Source organism: Carica papaya, chromosome 2 (genome assembly GCF_054855325.1).
Source record: "Carica papaya isolate Zhongbai chromosome 2, ASM5485532v1, whole genome shotgun sequence".
Classification (NCBI taxonomy): domain Eukaryota; kingdom Viridiplantae; phylum Streptophyta; class Magnoliopsida; order Brassicales; family Caricaceae; genus Carica; species Carica papaya.
Window position 1 is genome coordinate 22,935,173 of NC_142310.1, and position 16,432 is coordinate 22,951,604.

Sequence of the window (16,432 nt, forward strand, 5' to 3'; positions counted from 1 at the left end):
TCACTTTCCAACATTTCCTCATTGTCTTCCACATGCATTACTAGTTTAGGAAATATTTCATTTCCACATGTCATCTTATCTCATTCATGTTTGGCAACATCTAAAGACAAAATCTCATCCTTATTATGTTTGTTAGTGTTCAATGGTATCACATTGCTCCAAGTGTTTACAAGGTCAATAACACCACCATATATGATAAAAAAGAAGCATTAAATTTACACCTATTTATTTCTATGATGACGAATTGCCCTCCTCCTCATCCCTTTTATTCTTATTGGCTTCAACTAGAGGTTACCTTAATCTACTTTGTTCCCCTCTTATATGCTTCAATATACGCTCCTTCTTCGTTTTTCTTCAGTCATGGCAATCTCCATTATTTTTTTCCCGCCTAACTAGTTTTTGGTACAGCAACCCATTTATTTTTTCCAAACTTATAGGCCTTTATTTAGGGTTTAAAATGTGCTTTTTAAGGAATATTTAGCTTGTTTATTTACCATAAATTCTTTTCTTTGGGTTAGATGGAACTTAAGCTTTCTTGGGTTTTATTTTTGAAATATGAGACACCCGTCCTACTCCCTTTAATACCATTCATTATCTACTTGATTTTCCTATAGTTTTGTCATATCTATATATGATTTCCTTATTGTTTCTTGCTGTATCATTTTTAATTAAAATGTATGTAACGGCCCCAGAATTTAAAATGAAATATGTGTATTAAAAACGTCAAATGCGGAAGTGAAGTCAAAATTTCGATTAACATCCCTTACACAAAAACCAAAAACGTGCTCAAAATATAAAAGATCAAACTAACTAAAAGAAACTCGAAAGTAAAAGCTATGAATATGACTATGGAGTCTTTAGGCGTCCCCTTCGTCGTCTTCCTGCGGAACGGGCTAGGGAACAATGTCTTCCTGATCTGAAATGATTAAATAAGGAATGAGCTACACTAGCCCAGTAAAGACATCACGATATATCACCGTCACGGAGGTAAAGGTGGGTAGAAAACACAAAAAGACCAATGGAGCATAATTTACAACAAATCCTTTTATCCATAATAAATCCTTTACCATCCACTTACCTCGGTGAAATTCATAAAACAATATACGAAAGCAATAACATTATCATCATCATGAAATCATATAAACTGTATAACATAATACTTATCACGCCTTTTATAATTCAATCATTACACAACATATTTTCCTCATTTACCAGCCCACTAGTATTCATGGGGATCCATAGGGGTCCCGCTACCCGTTAACCCTTAACACTTGAAATCAGATTCCAGGGCCGTCCTTATACCCTGTCTGGTATAGGCGCCAAAACTATAAACCTCATTACCCCGTCCGGTATGAGGGTGAAACGGGCCGTCCCCATACCCCGTCCGGTATGGGCGCCAAAACACATAAGGTCTCCATACCCCGTCCGGTATGGGCGCCAAAACACATAAGGTCTCCATACCCCGTCCGGTATGAGAGACCACAATCCCGGTAGGGTTCCCTACGGACCCAGTCCGTCCACCATCTCCCAGGATATCTAGTCAGACTGACCACATTATACAATCATCAATTTACATAATCTTTCATTCTCCTTTTCCTCAGTCAGCGTCATCAATTTACATACAAACAAGCAAACAGTTATTTATGCCAAACAAGACAATATACAGCATCGGTTTCTCAGTCATTCAACCCATAATCAATAAAACAGTAAAATATGCACGCGAAACAATGAAATGAAAACATCAGACCTCATACTGCATTTAAAACTGTAAAATATGTCAAATAACAGTTAACCGACAAACACACTATACTCGAGCTCCATTAGCGACCTTAAGCAATTTCACACATTCGTTGATTCAAGAAATACCGTTTTATCATTATTGAACTTTAATACCGTGATAGGAAATAGGGTGAGGGGTCCTTACTCGTTTCGGGGTCCGAATACGGCTTCACAGTGCGCCTACAGGCTGTCCCTAATTTTTTCTGAATTTTTTCCGGGGAACTGAAACGCACTACTGGTACTTGCACGTGTTCCAAAAAATCCCAAATTAGGCCCAGAGCCCCTTTTTGGCCAATATCGCAATTCCGGCATGGCGGCTCCACCGTGCTCCGGCGACGGCGCAGCGGCGATTCGCCTCGGTTTGGCCGTTTTCGGCCCTTTCCGGCCGAATTCGGCCACACTTGCATCGGTCCTTGCGATAAAACAATCCTAGGGCCCTCGGGGGGCCAAAAAATTACGGAAAACCGAAGCTTACCGGCGGCGGTGCTCTCGGGTGCGGCGGCTCTCCGGTGAGGTTCGTGTTTCGGCCGTGTTTTTCAGCCGTTTGGCCGGGATTTTGGCTCAGATTTGGCCACATGAGAAATCAGCGTGGAAAAACGAGTCGGGGGTATGAAATTTATCTCGATCGGCGGTCGGAAATCTCCCCAGTGCGGCGGCCGGTGGCGGCGGCCGGCTTCTCCAGCGTCTGATTCGTCTTCTCCGGCGAGGGCAGGCAGCTAGGGTTTTTGTGGTCAGGTGTGGGGGTTCTATTTATACCCTTTTGCCTTTTGATCTCAGCCGTCCATTTTGATTTAATCTGGGCCGTCCGTTTTTGATTGAATCTGGGTCGTCCGTGCGATTGCATCTGGGTCGTCCGTGCGCACACTTGATCTGGGCCGTCCGATCGCGCGTACGCGGATCGCCAACGTGGTTCGTCCCCGGTCGACGTGGTTTTGCCACGTGGCAGGTCCTGGTTGGCCAAGACTGCTGACTGGGTCTGCTGACATGGTTGATGACGTGGCGCTTTTTTTTTTTAAAGAAACCTAATAAAAATATTTAATAATAAAATAATAAATTTTTTCCCACATTTTCCGGGCGTTACAATGTAAGTTTCATAATATAATCATGCAGGAAAATGTTAATACTCATTTTTTTAACTCCTATAAAATGTATTTTTTCATTAACTTCTCTTTTTAAGGCCCCCTTATGAGTCACCCATGGTAGTTTAAAGATTTTTCCTACCACACCACCCACTACTTATGCCATCCTCAACCACCTATTTATCTTTATCAGAAATATAAATACTCATCATTTTCGCTTGTGATGTCTCCTTTAATGTTAAGAATCTCCTCCTTCATTAGCACCTAAAACTACCCACATAATGTGTTTCTTTCCACCATACTCCTTAACTCTGAACCTTTATCTTCCTTCCAAAAAACTATTAAACTTTTAATTAACCATTTTATACCCTCTATTGAAAAGATTATTATTTAATATAGAATTCTTTTAGTTCTCGTTTGAATTAATGTATTTTAATAATCTTTAGCCAAAATAATGTAGAAGGATTCTTCCTCTATTACCACAAATTTTTTTATAGGATAAGCTCTCATGACATTCCAAATCTCTTTTCTCAACTACGAGTTTGTTATTATTATAATAATATAATATAAAGAACAATTACCCCACCTAAGATAAAAAAGTATTTAAGATCCATTTTGCTGTGAGTTGATAAAAGTGTTTTTAAAATTACTTTTGGAAAAAAAAAAAAAAACTTGAAGGTAAAAAATAATATAATTTTTAATAAAATTTATTGCAAAAAGTACCTTAAATATAAAATATAGCATTATATCTAATTAATTATGTCATAAAATTAAAAGTAAATATTAAATTTTAATTTTAATTTATCATTTGATTTCAAAATAAAATTATTTAAATAATTTATAATAAATTAAAATAAAATTTAAATTGTATTTTTATTTTAAAAATATTAAACTTATTAATTAATAAAGCATAAAAAATGATTAATATTTTTCATATAATAAGTCATTTCTCAAAAGCATATGTTTTCTTTTTTCTTTTTTATTTTTATTTTTTCTTTATCTATATAACAAACAATAACTTATTAGTTAACACACACATCCTTATATTTCTTTTTTTTTTTTCTCTAGTTATTAATTTTTGCCAAAACATGAAGTTAGAGAATTGGAGAAAATGGAAAGAAAACGAAATGAAGCTGTTTAATATTTCAGACAAACAGTCCTCCTTGGAAAAGTGGTAGAATCGCAGCATTGAGGAAAGTGGATAACGTTCTTCTTCTTGCTGGTTGACGGCGCCCAACATCAACTAACTTCTGTTTTCCTTCCTCAAAATGGCTGCTTCATTTTCCCTTCATCACCTCACCCACTGCTTCCTCTCCAGCTCCCGGGTACCTCCAATTTCTCTCTCTCTCTCTCTCTCTCTCTCTCTCTCTCTACAGATATGTATGTATGTGTAACTGTTGATTGCTTTTAATCTGTTTGTCTCTTTCAAATGGGTATAAATGTGTATGTGAAATCAAAACAGAGCAAGGTTTTGTCCAATGGATGGTCACGGAGACCAGGAGGCAGATACTCATTCAGCGGTGGAGCTGACGACAGAGGTCGACCCATCAGGGCTGCAGTTGAAACGCCTCCTTTCCCTCTCTTTCAACCTCCCCCACTCGAAGAATCTCCTTCCGAGGTAGTAATTAATCTTCCAACTTCATCTGCTTTTGGTTTGTCGGGAACATTGCCGGAAACAATTCCTTTTATTTGCATATATATATATATATATATGTGGTTTTTTTTGCCTTTCTACACATAAAAACATCGGTTCTTCAAATCTTTTATCTCTTGCTAGAAGATATTTACGAAGATGATGGTCCACTTAGCTGAGTTGCTAACTTTTGTCACTATGCTAAGAGAATATTTGGCTGGGATAAGGTTTTCTTCTGCATAATATGTTTACTACCAAAGCAAAATTATGTATAACCATCATCGTATGTTTCTTTCTCTTCTTACGCTTTTTATAGGATTAAAGGAATTTTTGCTTATAAATTATGGAATTTTTTAATTTAAATTGTTTTTTTTGCTTGTCTATAAATTCCAACTGCCAAGCGCCTAAATATTTGGCCCTTCTGTAAATCATAGTTGGAGCCAGCAGATCCTGATTTCTACAAGATTGGGTATGTTCGAAGTACAAGAGCATATGGCATTGAATTTAAGGAAGGTCCAGATGGATTTGGGGTTTATGCTTCCAAAGATGTGGAACCACTTCGACGTGCCAGGGTAAGTAGCTTCATCTAGAATGGTCTACTAATGTAAATCAATGGCAGTCTGCTCTTTCTTTCACAGTATTGTGGCAGTTGGAGTGTGCTTAATTGCTTTGGTTATATTTAGCAGTAGCATGTAGTGTAATGTTCCTATTATAGGAACCTTTTGTTATAATTTCTTTTTTTGAAATAAAAAGTATGGTAAGACTCGTGAATTCAAAAGCACCAAAGGAGTGCTAACCTATGTATAAAAAATATTTACATATCAATCAAAATATCAATAAAGTCTCCAAAGTCTTCTATTATATAAAGAGGATGACTCATAATAAAAAAAATTAGAGTTTGGAACCATCTATATCTAACTATATCAAAGTCATCTGCTACCCCTTCAAAAACTCTCTTGGTTCTCTCCTTCCACACCACCCAAAATATAGTATGGCGAATGAGACTCACATGTTTTCTCTCCATTAATATCTTTGCAAGCCCATATCTATTCCCTCACTAATCCAAACATCACCCAACTGATCCTTAATAACCAGTAAGCCATGATTCATAATTTATATGCAAGTGGACACCAAAGAAGGATGTGATTGCAAGACTCCTCTTTCCTCTTGCATAGAAAACATTCATTCACTAATATTTTTGTCCCTCCTCATCAACATATCAATAGTAAGGATACACCTACAACCTACTTCCCATGCAAGAAAACAACTCTGGGTGGAGCATTAACTTTCCAGATTTGCTGAAATGGAGAATTGATCTTCATGTGTCATTCTCTAGTATTGAGTTTCCAAGTTAGTTGGTTATTACTCTTGTTAATTGAAGTCTTTTGTTATAATAGTTGCTAGATTCAATTGTAATTATTCCTTCCGTTATAATTGTTGATGGTTCTTATTTGTTATGCCGATATTAATTAATTTATTTGGGTTTCCTCATTTTACAATTATGATTGCATAATTCCCTGCACAGGTAATCATGGAAATTCCTTTAGAGTTGATGTTAACTATAAGGCAGAAACTCCCGTGGATGTTTTTCCCTGATATAGTGCCAATAGGTCATCCAATATTTGATATTATCAACTCAACTAATCCAGAGGTAATTGTATTTTTTGTGTATCATCATTATAGGCTCTCTGTTATACCTGTTTCCACATTTTTGTATACATGTAATCGATGTTGCTGTGCGGCAGACAGATTGGGATCTCAGGTTAGCATGCCTTCTTTTGTACGCATTTGATCGGGAAGATAACTTTTGGCAACTATACGGTGACTTCTTACCCAGTGCAGATGAGTGCACCAGCTTGCTTCTAGCTACTGAGGTGTGTGCACATAATCAAAAAGCTTAATGTAATATGCCATTGTTTATGTTTTACTTTTTCTTCTTCTGTATATGGACTCCGTTTATTTGGTCATATGTCTTTCATAAATAATCATTGTCAACTACCCTGGCATTAGAAATTGCCTATGCATTGTTTTGTTTTACTTATTTTAGTTTAGTCAGTTTAGTTTAGATATATTGTGTTATACTATGTTTGTTTTGCTTTGTTTTGTCTTTTTTTCTTTCTTAAGGTCTATTTATATAGAGGTGAGATTCCAGAAGCAGGGACTAGGTGAATGACTTGAGATAACAGTTGGTACTCATGCATTGATTATTATTGCAAAGATGGGGTGTAATTATCAGTATTCATATATTTCTTTGACTTTCAGCATCCAAGCTCTGAAATATAATAATAGGATTCTTCAAGCAAGCAATCACTTAGTGCTACCTTGAGATCATCTGGTTGTTTATCTTAGTCTGCTAAACTGTCCTATTTATGGTGGCATCTATAATATCTTTGAAACCTTATACAGGCTTCATTCCGAAATATGAAATTTCAAATACATGTCTATATTAATGTGGCCCATTTGGAGGACAATGTGGTTACATTTTCGCCTAAGAAGTGTTATCGTTTATGTACTTCAACATTGTAGGCCACTTTTTCTCTTTTATGAACATGTGATGACCAGCCATCATCTTATCCTATATCTTTTGAATAATCTATTTTATCTGTCATTCGATCTTGCATTGATCAGGCTTAGCCTGCCTTGTTTTGTTCAGCGATTGTTTGATCGCCATTCACCATAAGTTGACACGTTAACCTATAAAGTAAAACTGAATTATGAAGGCTCTATTTGACAATATTTCTCATTCTGCTCCTCTACATTTTCTTTAGGATGATCTTTTGGAGCTTCAAGATCCAGATCTTGCTTCGACTATGAGACAACAACAACAACGTGTCTTAGAGTTTTGGGAAAAGAATTGGGTATATAGCAAGCTTTGCACCAGTGCAGCATTAAGCATTGCATTTACTGATACAATTATCTATTTTTCCATCTTTATGAAGACTTGTTTGTTCTTTTCATGTGATTCAGCATTCTGGTGTGCCACTCAAAATTAAACGACTTGCTTGTGATCCTGAGAGATTCAAGTGGGCAGTAAGTATAGCACAATCACGGTGCATAAACATGCAAATTAGAGTTGGTGCACTAGTTCAAGATGCCAATATGCTAATTCCTTATGCTGGTAAATTGTATTCTCCAAAAATTTGCTCTATATTTCTAAGATTTTTTGTTGTAGTCTTGTTGTTTGCAATGTCAAAACCACATGTACTTGCTTTGGTTAGAAGAGTCCAATGTTCAATCCATTATTGATCCCAATTAGGCCAATATTTTCCTATATCATTTCTGTGGGTACATAGGATTGGGAGCTGGGATCTCTATGTTTACCTACTTCAATGCAATTTTTCAATGAATGAAGAGTAAAATTACAACCTCAACTTCTTTAGAAAAAGAAGCATCGCGTATTATGCACAACACAGAAACAAAAAAGCAAGAGCGATATGTTATTGAAGTTTTTGGACTACAAAACATGTTCTGTCAAAAAGAAATTTGTTTAGGGGTTGATACTGTCAGAAAGGGATCAAAGATGACGTCCCTCCAATATTAATTCAATAATGATGACAGTTTGTACCGGAAGTAACTTTAAAGTCTGAGAAGAAGATTGTTTTTACTTCCTGTTAGCTGAAACAGTTCAAAACTTTAATTTGTTTTTAGTTCAACAAGAAGAATGGTGTTTGAACTGTCAGATGGTAATGCAGGAAAAGTTCTATGCACCCCTTGTAAAAAAGAAATATAGATTAGGAGCTTTTTCTGTATGCTATCTTTGATGACCATCAATTACTTGTTCATTAAATAGAGGGAAAATGATCTTTGGTCTAGATTAAAGTGCTCTAAATTTCTCTTGATCTTTGGTCTAATGTAAGCATTTATTCCTTTTCTTTTGCTGCTTCATATCACCATTTTATAAATATGTCAATTTATCTGCAGTATGTGATATGAAAAAAATATTCTAAAGTGAAATGTCATGGCAATTTTCCTGAAAGTTGGTATGACCTTCAGTTGATAATTTAACGGTTCAGGATTTTCTAATTGCAAATAAAAAACACATAACTAGCTAGGAGATGATTGGTTGCCTAATGTGTCAAATGACAGTCAAAAGAAATTGTCTTCATCGTTTGATAATAGTTTGTAATAGAATGGGGAATCTGGAGCTTGTAGTGGGAGTGAAATCTGCGTCGAGCCATAGAATTTCTCAATTCTGGCCCAGCATTGAATGTGGTCGAAGCATATGGTTGCCTGGCTGGTTAAATGTCTTCTCAAAGAAAAAGGAAAAGAATATTTGTAGATAAGATTCTCTCTGAAGGCAAACTGAAATCAAAATTCCCTAGTCCATTTTTCATTTTGAATCAGTGGACATCTTTCCCTTATTACGAATAGCTTGATCGTAGTCAAGGTTTTTGTAATTTAATTAGAACTTTTTCAAGAACTTGATCATAGATTGATTTAATTTATTTAGAACTTTTTCATCATAATCTCTGTTGCACATTTTGTTTGTAATAATTGGTTATCTTGGTTCCTTTGCTAACCCATGTCTGTTTAGTCAATTTAATCCGACCCTTTTTAGAATAAGTTGATTTAATCATATCCTGCAGACATGCTGAACCATTCCTTTGAACCAAATTGTTTTTTCCATTGGCGCTTCAAGGATCGCATGCTTGAAGTGATGATAAATGCTGGACAGCGGATAAAAAAGGGAGACGAGGTGATAATTTGCATGTTATAACTTGCATGTTTTCCTAAATTTGTTTGCTTGAAGTATGTGTGCAGATGCCCGAATATGTTTTTAGGTGGTGGTGTGGTAGAATTTATAGGGCCAATAAACTTAAAAAGTAAAGATTGTCTGGATTAAGAACAGAAAAAGCTGAAGATACATAAATTGTTAAACATTTGGTGAATGTATGCCCTAAATGATTTTGGATACATGAAAATATGCAGATAAAGCTATTGGACTTGGTGTCTGAATCCACTTCTCTTAGAATATCAATATAATATAATTATATAGGTTTGTATAAAAAATCCCAACCAGAAAGTTTCCAATCACTACATAGCCTCTGCAATTTCAGAACAAATGAATAAATAAAACTTCAATGCCTTATATCATTCATAGCTTCTGAATTATTCTGTGGTTTTTGAGCAGTATACTCCAGAACAAACGAATAAATAAAACTGCTGCTTTTTGAGCGGCTTATCAACTGATATGATGAGTGATAACACGAAAAAGTTTAGTAGCTTTACTGTTATTTTTAAAAATGTTGGACTTTGTTCTGAACCATTCATTTATTCATGATCAAAGGGCACAAATTTCTTTAACAGTGTAATGAGCTTGCAATGAGCTCTGGTTTGTAAGATCAAGTTTGGAGCCATAGGAAAAGCACAAATTCCTTTTTGAGCGTATAGGAAAAGCCACAAATTACTTCTCAAACTATGGCTTGACACTGTGATTTGAAGATTTTCTGCTTTAATTCTTTCACTTCAATCTGTTGTACTTTCTTTATCTCATTAATTTTTCAGTTTGGAAGAAAACATTTATTTAATTTATTAGTCTAGGTATTTAGTCTTCCTATTGTTGGTAGAGCATGGAGTTGACATCATTCTGGTTTCTCAAATGTCCATCAGATGACCATCAATTACATGCCTGGACAGAAGAATGACATGCTTATGCAACGATATGGCTTTTCGTCATCTGTGGTAATTTGCTTTCTTTTTCATTCCAGCTGTTAAAAAAAAAAGAATATAGGTTGTAAAAAGAGGAAATAAATTTGAGTGTTAAAAAGGAAATAAATCAGGATATTAGAGAATCAAACCAGATTAAAGGTATAAGGGTAAAATTACATCCTTCGTAATTAATTGTTTATTTTTTTTTTTATCTTGAAAAATCTGTACATATAGGGCTGTAATATTCAATAGAAAATATATCAATGAAAAAACTATTCTTAACACCAATAATACAATCTTATTGTGCTATTTTGTCTTTGTGGATGTGACTGGTGCTTAAAAGAAATTGCATTCCTTGAAAAGAAATGACGAGGCAGCAAGTTAATACAATTAGAACATTCGAAGCAATAAAAACCACTCTCAACAAGTAACTATTAGATAAGAATATCGATAAGCAACAACAACCACTTTATAATAGAGGAACCAAATTTTGGTTATTGAAATATTTTCTTTCCCCGAGCCCAACACAATTTCGCACCCTCTAGGAGATTTTTGCATATATGCTGTTGTCATCCCTGCTTTTCAGGTCTTGAAACCCCATCCCTCATTTGATAAGAGCAGGGTTGTCACCAATAGGTGAAGTGGACTCTCTTCTTCTGGTTAATGAATTACTAATAGCATTTGAGGGAGCTTTATCTTTTACAAATCATCCTTGTGAGCAAATTCATCATGATTTGATGCTGTAAGATCTCCTTTAGGTAAATATGTAACGACTTCGGAATTCCAAAGAAAATAAATCATAAATTAAGTGTGAAAGTGAAATAATTAGTTAGCACTTACATTTTTTACACAATAATTTAAAATATCAAATAGTGTTACGAGAATTTTCCTTTGAAGAAAATACCAAAAATTAAGAAAATAAACGAAAAATAAATAAAATAGTATCATCCTCGCAACCCTCTTGTGAATCGGACTCTGAATGCTGATACTTTTGATTTGAAATGGTTAAATAAGGGATGAGTTACACTAACTCAGTAAGAATATCACGCTATTCACCGACATAGAAATGGAGGTTTGTAGAAAAATCAAAACAACTAATGGAGTTCTTAATTAAACAAAATCGTTTATCATAAATAAAATCATTTATTATTTACTTATCGTAGTAAGATTTACAACTTATGAAGACAATAACATAACTCAGATCATGATTTCATATGTAATCGATTTGAACAACAATTCTATTATTTATCAGCATACTGGTATTCATGAGGTTTCATAAGAATGTTCCAACAACGCGTGAACCATTTTCTTTAACATTCCAAATTAACGGGCCGTCCCCATACCCCGTCCGATATGAGCGCTAAACCACTAAAATCTCAATATTTCGTCCGGTATGAAAGTGAAACGGGTTGTTCCCATACCCTGTCCAGTATGAGCGCCAAATTACCAAATCTCGATACCCCATCCAGTATAAGGCAACGTTCACGGTATGGTTCCCTATGCACCCGGTCCGTTCATCATCTCCTAGGATATGCAGTAAGGCTGCCGTTTCATCCATTTACTTAATCAGCAATTTTCTATTTTCCTTTAATATCATTTTTTCCCAATTCAACCGTAAACCTATGAAACAAATAATACATGCATTCAAAGGTATAAAATCGATCAATCAGATACTATTATGCATTTAAACTGTGAAATCAATCAACAAAATCAACAGTGCATAATTTTCGATTGTGGCTCTATTAGTAACTCGTAATTAATTATGAATATTTTTTTAAATTGCACAGAACACCGTATTCATCGTTAATTTAACTTCAATTCCATAACAGAGAATAGGGTGAAGGATTCTTACACAATTTGATGTCCGAAAAGCAAAATTTGTTGATTGCGCTTACCAGCGGTCCCCGGATTTCCTGAATTTTTCTTCCGAGATTAAAACGCACTACAAGTACCTACAAATATCCCAAAAAACTCAAAAACAGTATCAGGACCCCTTTTTGGCAAATTCCAGAATTCCAGCACAGCGGCTCTACAGTGCTCCGGCGACAGCGCCGCCGCCCGCAGCAGTGCTCCGCCTTGGGTTGGCTATTTTCGGTTGGTTTTGCATCAATCCTTACGAGAAAACACGTTAAGAGGTCTCAGTTGACCTAAAAAAAACGAAAAATCGAAACTCACCGGCGGCGGGGCTCTCCGGTGCTGCGGCTCTGACGGCTTACTTTTGCAGTTGGGTGTTTTGTTTTACTTAATCTGTAGAGAAGGAAACGGTGATTATAATGGTGGAAAAATTTTGTAGAACGGGAATCGGGAAGAGCCTCATCGGAGGCGGTTTTTGAAATTTTCCGCGGCGGCGGCGGTGCCGAGCTTTGCTTGCAGTTTCTGGCCAATCCGCCAGTCTTTTGACTTTGATTTGGCTATGAGAGTATTTAAAATTGAATTCTGAGCAAATGAAATTTTTTTTTATCTCTTTTGGCGGTCGGAAGTGGCTCCGGCGCAGCGGCAGGTGGCGGGTGGCGGCGGTTCTCCTTCCTGGCAGCTGGGTCTTCTTCTCCGGCAAGGGTGTCTGGTGGGTAGAGTTAGGGTTTAATATGAAGAAGGTTATTTATACACTTCTCCTTTTAATGTAGGTCGTCCATCGCGTTTGATCTGAACCGTTCGATCGTGATTAAATAAGAAGTAGATCTAAATCGTTGATCGTGTTTAAATCTGACTATCCGATCGCGTCTGGGAAGTGCACGCATCTGAGCCGCCTGTGCGCGCGGGAGTGGATATGGGTCGTCCGATTGCAGGCACGCAGATCGCCCGTGTGGCCTCCTGCGTGGCACTGCGTCAGCGTCGGTTGCCACGAGACGCGTTCTGCTTTTTCAGAACTGCTGACCGGGTATCCTACATGACACAACTTTCTTAAATTGCATTTTGACCTCCAGTTTCTGATTTTTCTTTTTAAAATATCTCCAAAACCTAAATTTTCACCTATTTTTTGCAAAATTGTTTTCAATTTCATCATCTTTCAAATTTTTTTTATTTTTACACTAAATTAAAATTAAAAAATTAAAAAAATTACAGTTACAAATTTATTTTGAATTACATAAAAAAATTAATTTGGGTATTACAAAATATAAAAATATTTTCTTAAGAGAAGAAAAATGGCACCAACAGAAATTGAAAATTAAGGGAGCTAAGTCGAGATCTTTATATAGTTGATCTTGACATTCCAAAGTTAAGAATATATTTCTTATTTTCTCCAAGATACCTCGAGGTAAACCTTTCTTCAATTTTCATGAAGAAACTTAAAGGAAAATGTGTTAGGAAATTGGAGATTAAGTGAAGTAAGTCAGTCCTGAGCTTGTTTGTGCATACACCACTTAAAGCTGAGATAACATTCCAATACACTTGAAAAGGACTTCTACTAGCCTCACATGTATACTCCGTTTGCAGCTACTTTTCAAAAGACATTTTCCTTTAAGTTCAACTAGCAGACTAGCTGTTGCATTGTATCTTACACAAGATTGTGTAGCTTCCCATTGTTTTTCTTTTTCAAAATTTCATTTGATTTTAAATTCGTTAGTTATTTCCCTCGGAATTAACTCAAAGATTTAAGACTTGAACTGCTGCAGAATCCTTGGGATGTAATCCAGTTCTCTGGTGATGCACGTATTCATTTGGATTCCTTCTTGTCAGTTTTTAATATATCTGGTCTTCCTGAACAATATTATCACAACAGTAAGTTTATTTTTCTTTACATCTTTGATTGCTCATCCTAAAATTATCCTAGGAAATTATATTCTTTCTCCTTTTAGAAAATCTTACTCTACATGCCATAATCAAGTCGCTCAAACAGCAAAATGCTTACATAAGACTTGTAGCAGGTCACTTATCTAATGATGGAGATACTTTTGTTGATGGAGCTGTCATAGCTGCAGCAAGAACTTTGCCCACTTGGTCAGATGGGGATTTGCCTCCAGTTCCTAGCATGGAGAGGAAAGCCGTGAAGGAGTTACAGGAAGAATGCCAACAGATGCTTGCCAAATTTCCTACTACTTCTGAGCAAGACCAGAAATTGTTGGGTAAAAATTACTATGTTTTCCCTCTTAATCTGGCTAGTCAGGTTGCATATACATGTCTCTTTGGTTAAGGGTAGAATTGCTCATCATCCTGGAAGTTGACAGAACTGGGCTTTATAGTCTTTATCACCAGTTAGACTATTCTAATGTTACATAGGGTTGTGATTTACCATGTGAGAAAGAACTAGAGAATGTCATAGGTCTAATATGAATATGCTGACTGTTGTCTTAATATCTTTTTGCTGTTCTATGAACAACAGAATCTATGCCAGATTCCAGGAGGATACTTGAAACTGCAATAAAGTACGTACTTCTTCTAACATTACACATTTTATTTTACAGTGAATGGCAAAGAAAGCTTAGTTATTCATTCTTCTGCTTACAATATATTTTTGAGCAGGTATAGAATGCACCGCAAGTTATTGATAGAGAAGATCATAAGAGCATTGGATATTTATCAGGATCGAATATTGTTTTAGTCAAGAATTCTGTTTACTAGAAACAGCTTTATTTCATAGCTAATGCCCTATAAAAAATCATCATTCAATCGTTAGTTCTTTGCAGATTCTAATGTATCTTAATACCCTAGATATGGCATGAAAAGGTAGTTCTTCTTTGAACATATTCTTTGAGTTGCAATTTCGTTAGCACAAGTTTTGAATCACGGCATATCCTCACTTGGGTTTAACTTCTCCCGCTGTCTTTACCATTATTGTTCACCAACCAAGCTCCCAAATGTTTTGCACGAAGCCCTTCTAATATTGAATAAGTACCCTCTCTCTTCTAGTTATATTAAATTATGCGCAACACTTTGATAATTGAAAAACTGTACTATTTAATTTTACTGAATTATTGCATTTACATTGAGCTTCTATGCATACAAGAAAAGATTATCTTATGTAAAAAATGATTTATACATGAAATCAAGTATGTCTAGGAGAGTATCCTAATTTATATAAAGTATTTGGAACAACAATCCTAATGTGAAAAGATTACTTTTTTAAAGCAACATCACATATTATTATTAAAATTTTTCCTCAAAATTAAGTGGATAGTTTGATCCTAACTTGAGTTTAGGAACTAAGTTTTGGAAATGAGTGGGAAGGTAAGTTTTGATAGCAACATCAAAGTCGAATTATAACAAGGATGTAGAGATCAATCAAGTTTAAGAGTATCTTAATAAAATTGATTAAAGTTATAATCAATCTCAATTTCTTTGGAATGTTTGTGAAAGATATTAGTCTAAGTAATTAAAATAACACTTTGATTATTATAGTGGGGATCAGTAGCAAAATAACATGCTACACCCATTTTGTTCAAAAAATGATAAGAGGTAGAGCAACTATGAGGTAGCATATGGTCTTATAGATCATTTTTTAAGTTGAAGTTACTCTTTGTAATACCATTGGATATATCTTATTAATTTATATGGATCTAAAAGCAAATCGCTTTAAAGTTTTAAACATATATATACACATATAAGTTATTGCTTTGTAGTATCATTGGATATATCTTATTAATTTATATAGATTTAAAAGCAAATTGCTTTAAACAGTTTATAAAACTCAATTTTATGATTGTTTAAAGTTTTAAACATATGTATATAAGATATTGTTTTTGTGATGTTATCGAATTTATCTCTTTTATTACGTACATTTATTGAACAGTTTCTAGAACTCAATGCTACAATCTTTTAAAAATTTAAAGGTCATGAACTGTTATTCATAATTTTCATATTATTTATATAAATTTTTAATACTATATATATATATATATTGAGATTTCAGTATGAAATACAAAAGTCTGTTTAAAGCTAACGAATATATGAATTTTTTTTTTTATATCACTATATTTCTCTCATCAACATATGTGGATTATTATCGCATTTTATAGTGTTGTAGGAGTCATGTATTTATGTTGATTAAAAAACTCAAATGCTATCATTAGTATGAAAATAAGTATATGTGATTCATCAAAATTAGTATGTTACTACATTTTTGCTCATTAGTTTCTTTTTTTATGGATAACAAAATATTATTTTTTTAGAAAAAAAACATGACTATATTATATAAAAAGCATAAAAATAAAGACATATAATCTTATTTAAAAACAAAATCTTATTTTATAAATTACTTTATATTTTTAATACAATAGTAATACTTATCTATTAATATTTATATTTAATTTAATATATATATATATATAATAAAAATATATTTTTAAAAAAATTA

At 34.6% G+C, this 16,432-nt stretch overlaps 1 protein-coding gene across 2 annotated transcripts; it reads left to right on the plus strand.

Annotated features, from left to right (window-relative positions):
- Positions 1 to 3,913: 3,913 nt before the first annotated feature.
- Positions 3,914 to 14,823, plus strand: PTAC14 (plastid transcriptionally active 14). Of its 2 annotated transcripts, none has more exons than XM_088213684.1 (13): positions 3,914 to 4,183; positions 4,321 to 4,476; positions 4,926 to 5,063; positions 6,017 to 6,142; positions 6,237 to 6,365; positions 7,260 to 7,349; positions 7,459 to 7,609; positions 9,078 to 9,187; positions 10,102 to 10,173; positions 13,755 to 13,860; positions 14,004 to 14,204; positions 14,462 to 14,504; positions 14,602 to 14,823. In XM_088213684.1, exons 1-13 carry the CDS (start codon positions 4,127 to 4,129, stop codon positions 14,678 to 14,680), a joined length of 1,458 nt encoding a protein of 485 aa, XP_088069810.1. In that variant the 5' UTR covers positions 3,914 to 4,126; the 3' UTR covers positions 14,681 to 14,823. The 2 variants fall into 2 exon arrangements, with proteins under 2 accessions (XP_088069810.1, XP_088069811.1); XM_088213685.1 differs by having other exon boundaries at positions 3,917 to 4,183; positions 14,007 to 14,204.
- The last annotated feature ends 1,609 nt before the right edge of the window (positions 14,824 to 16,432 follow it).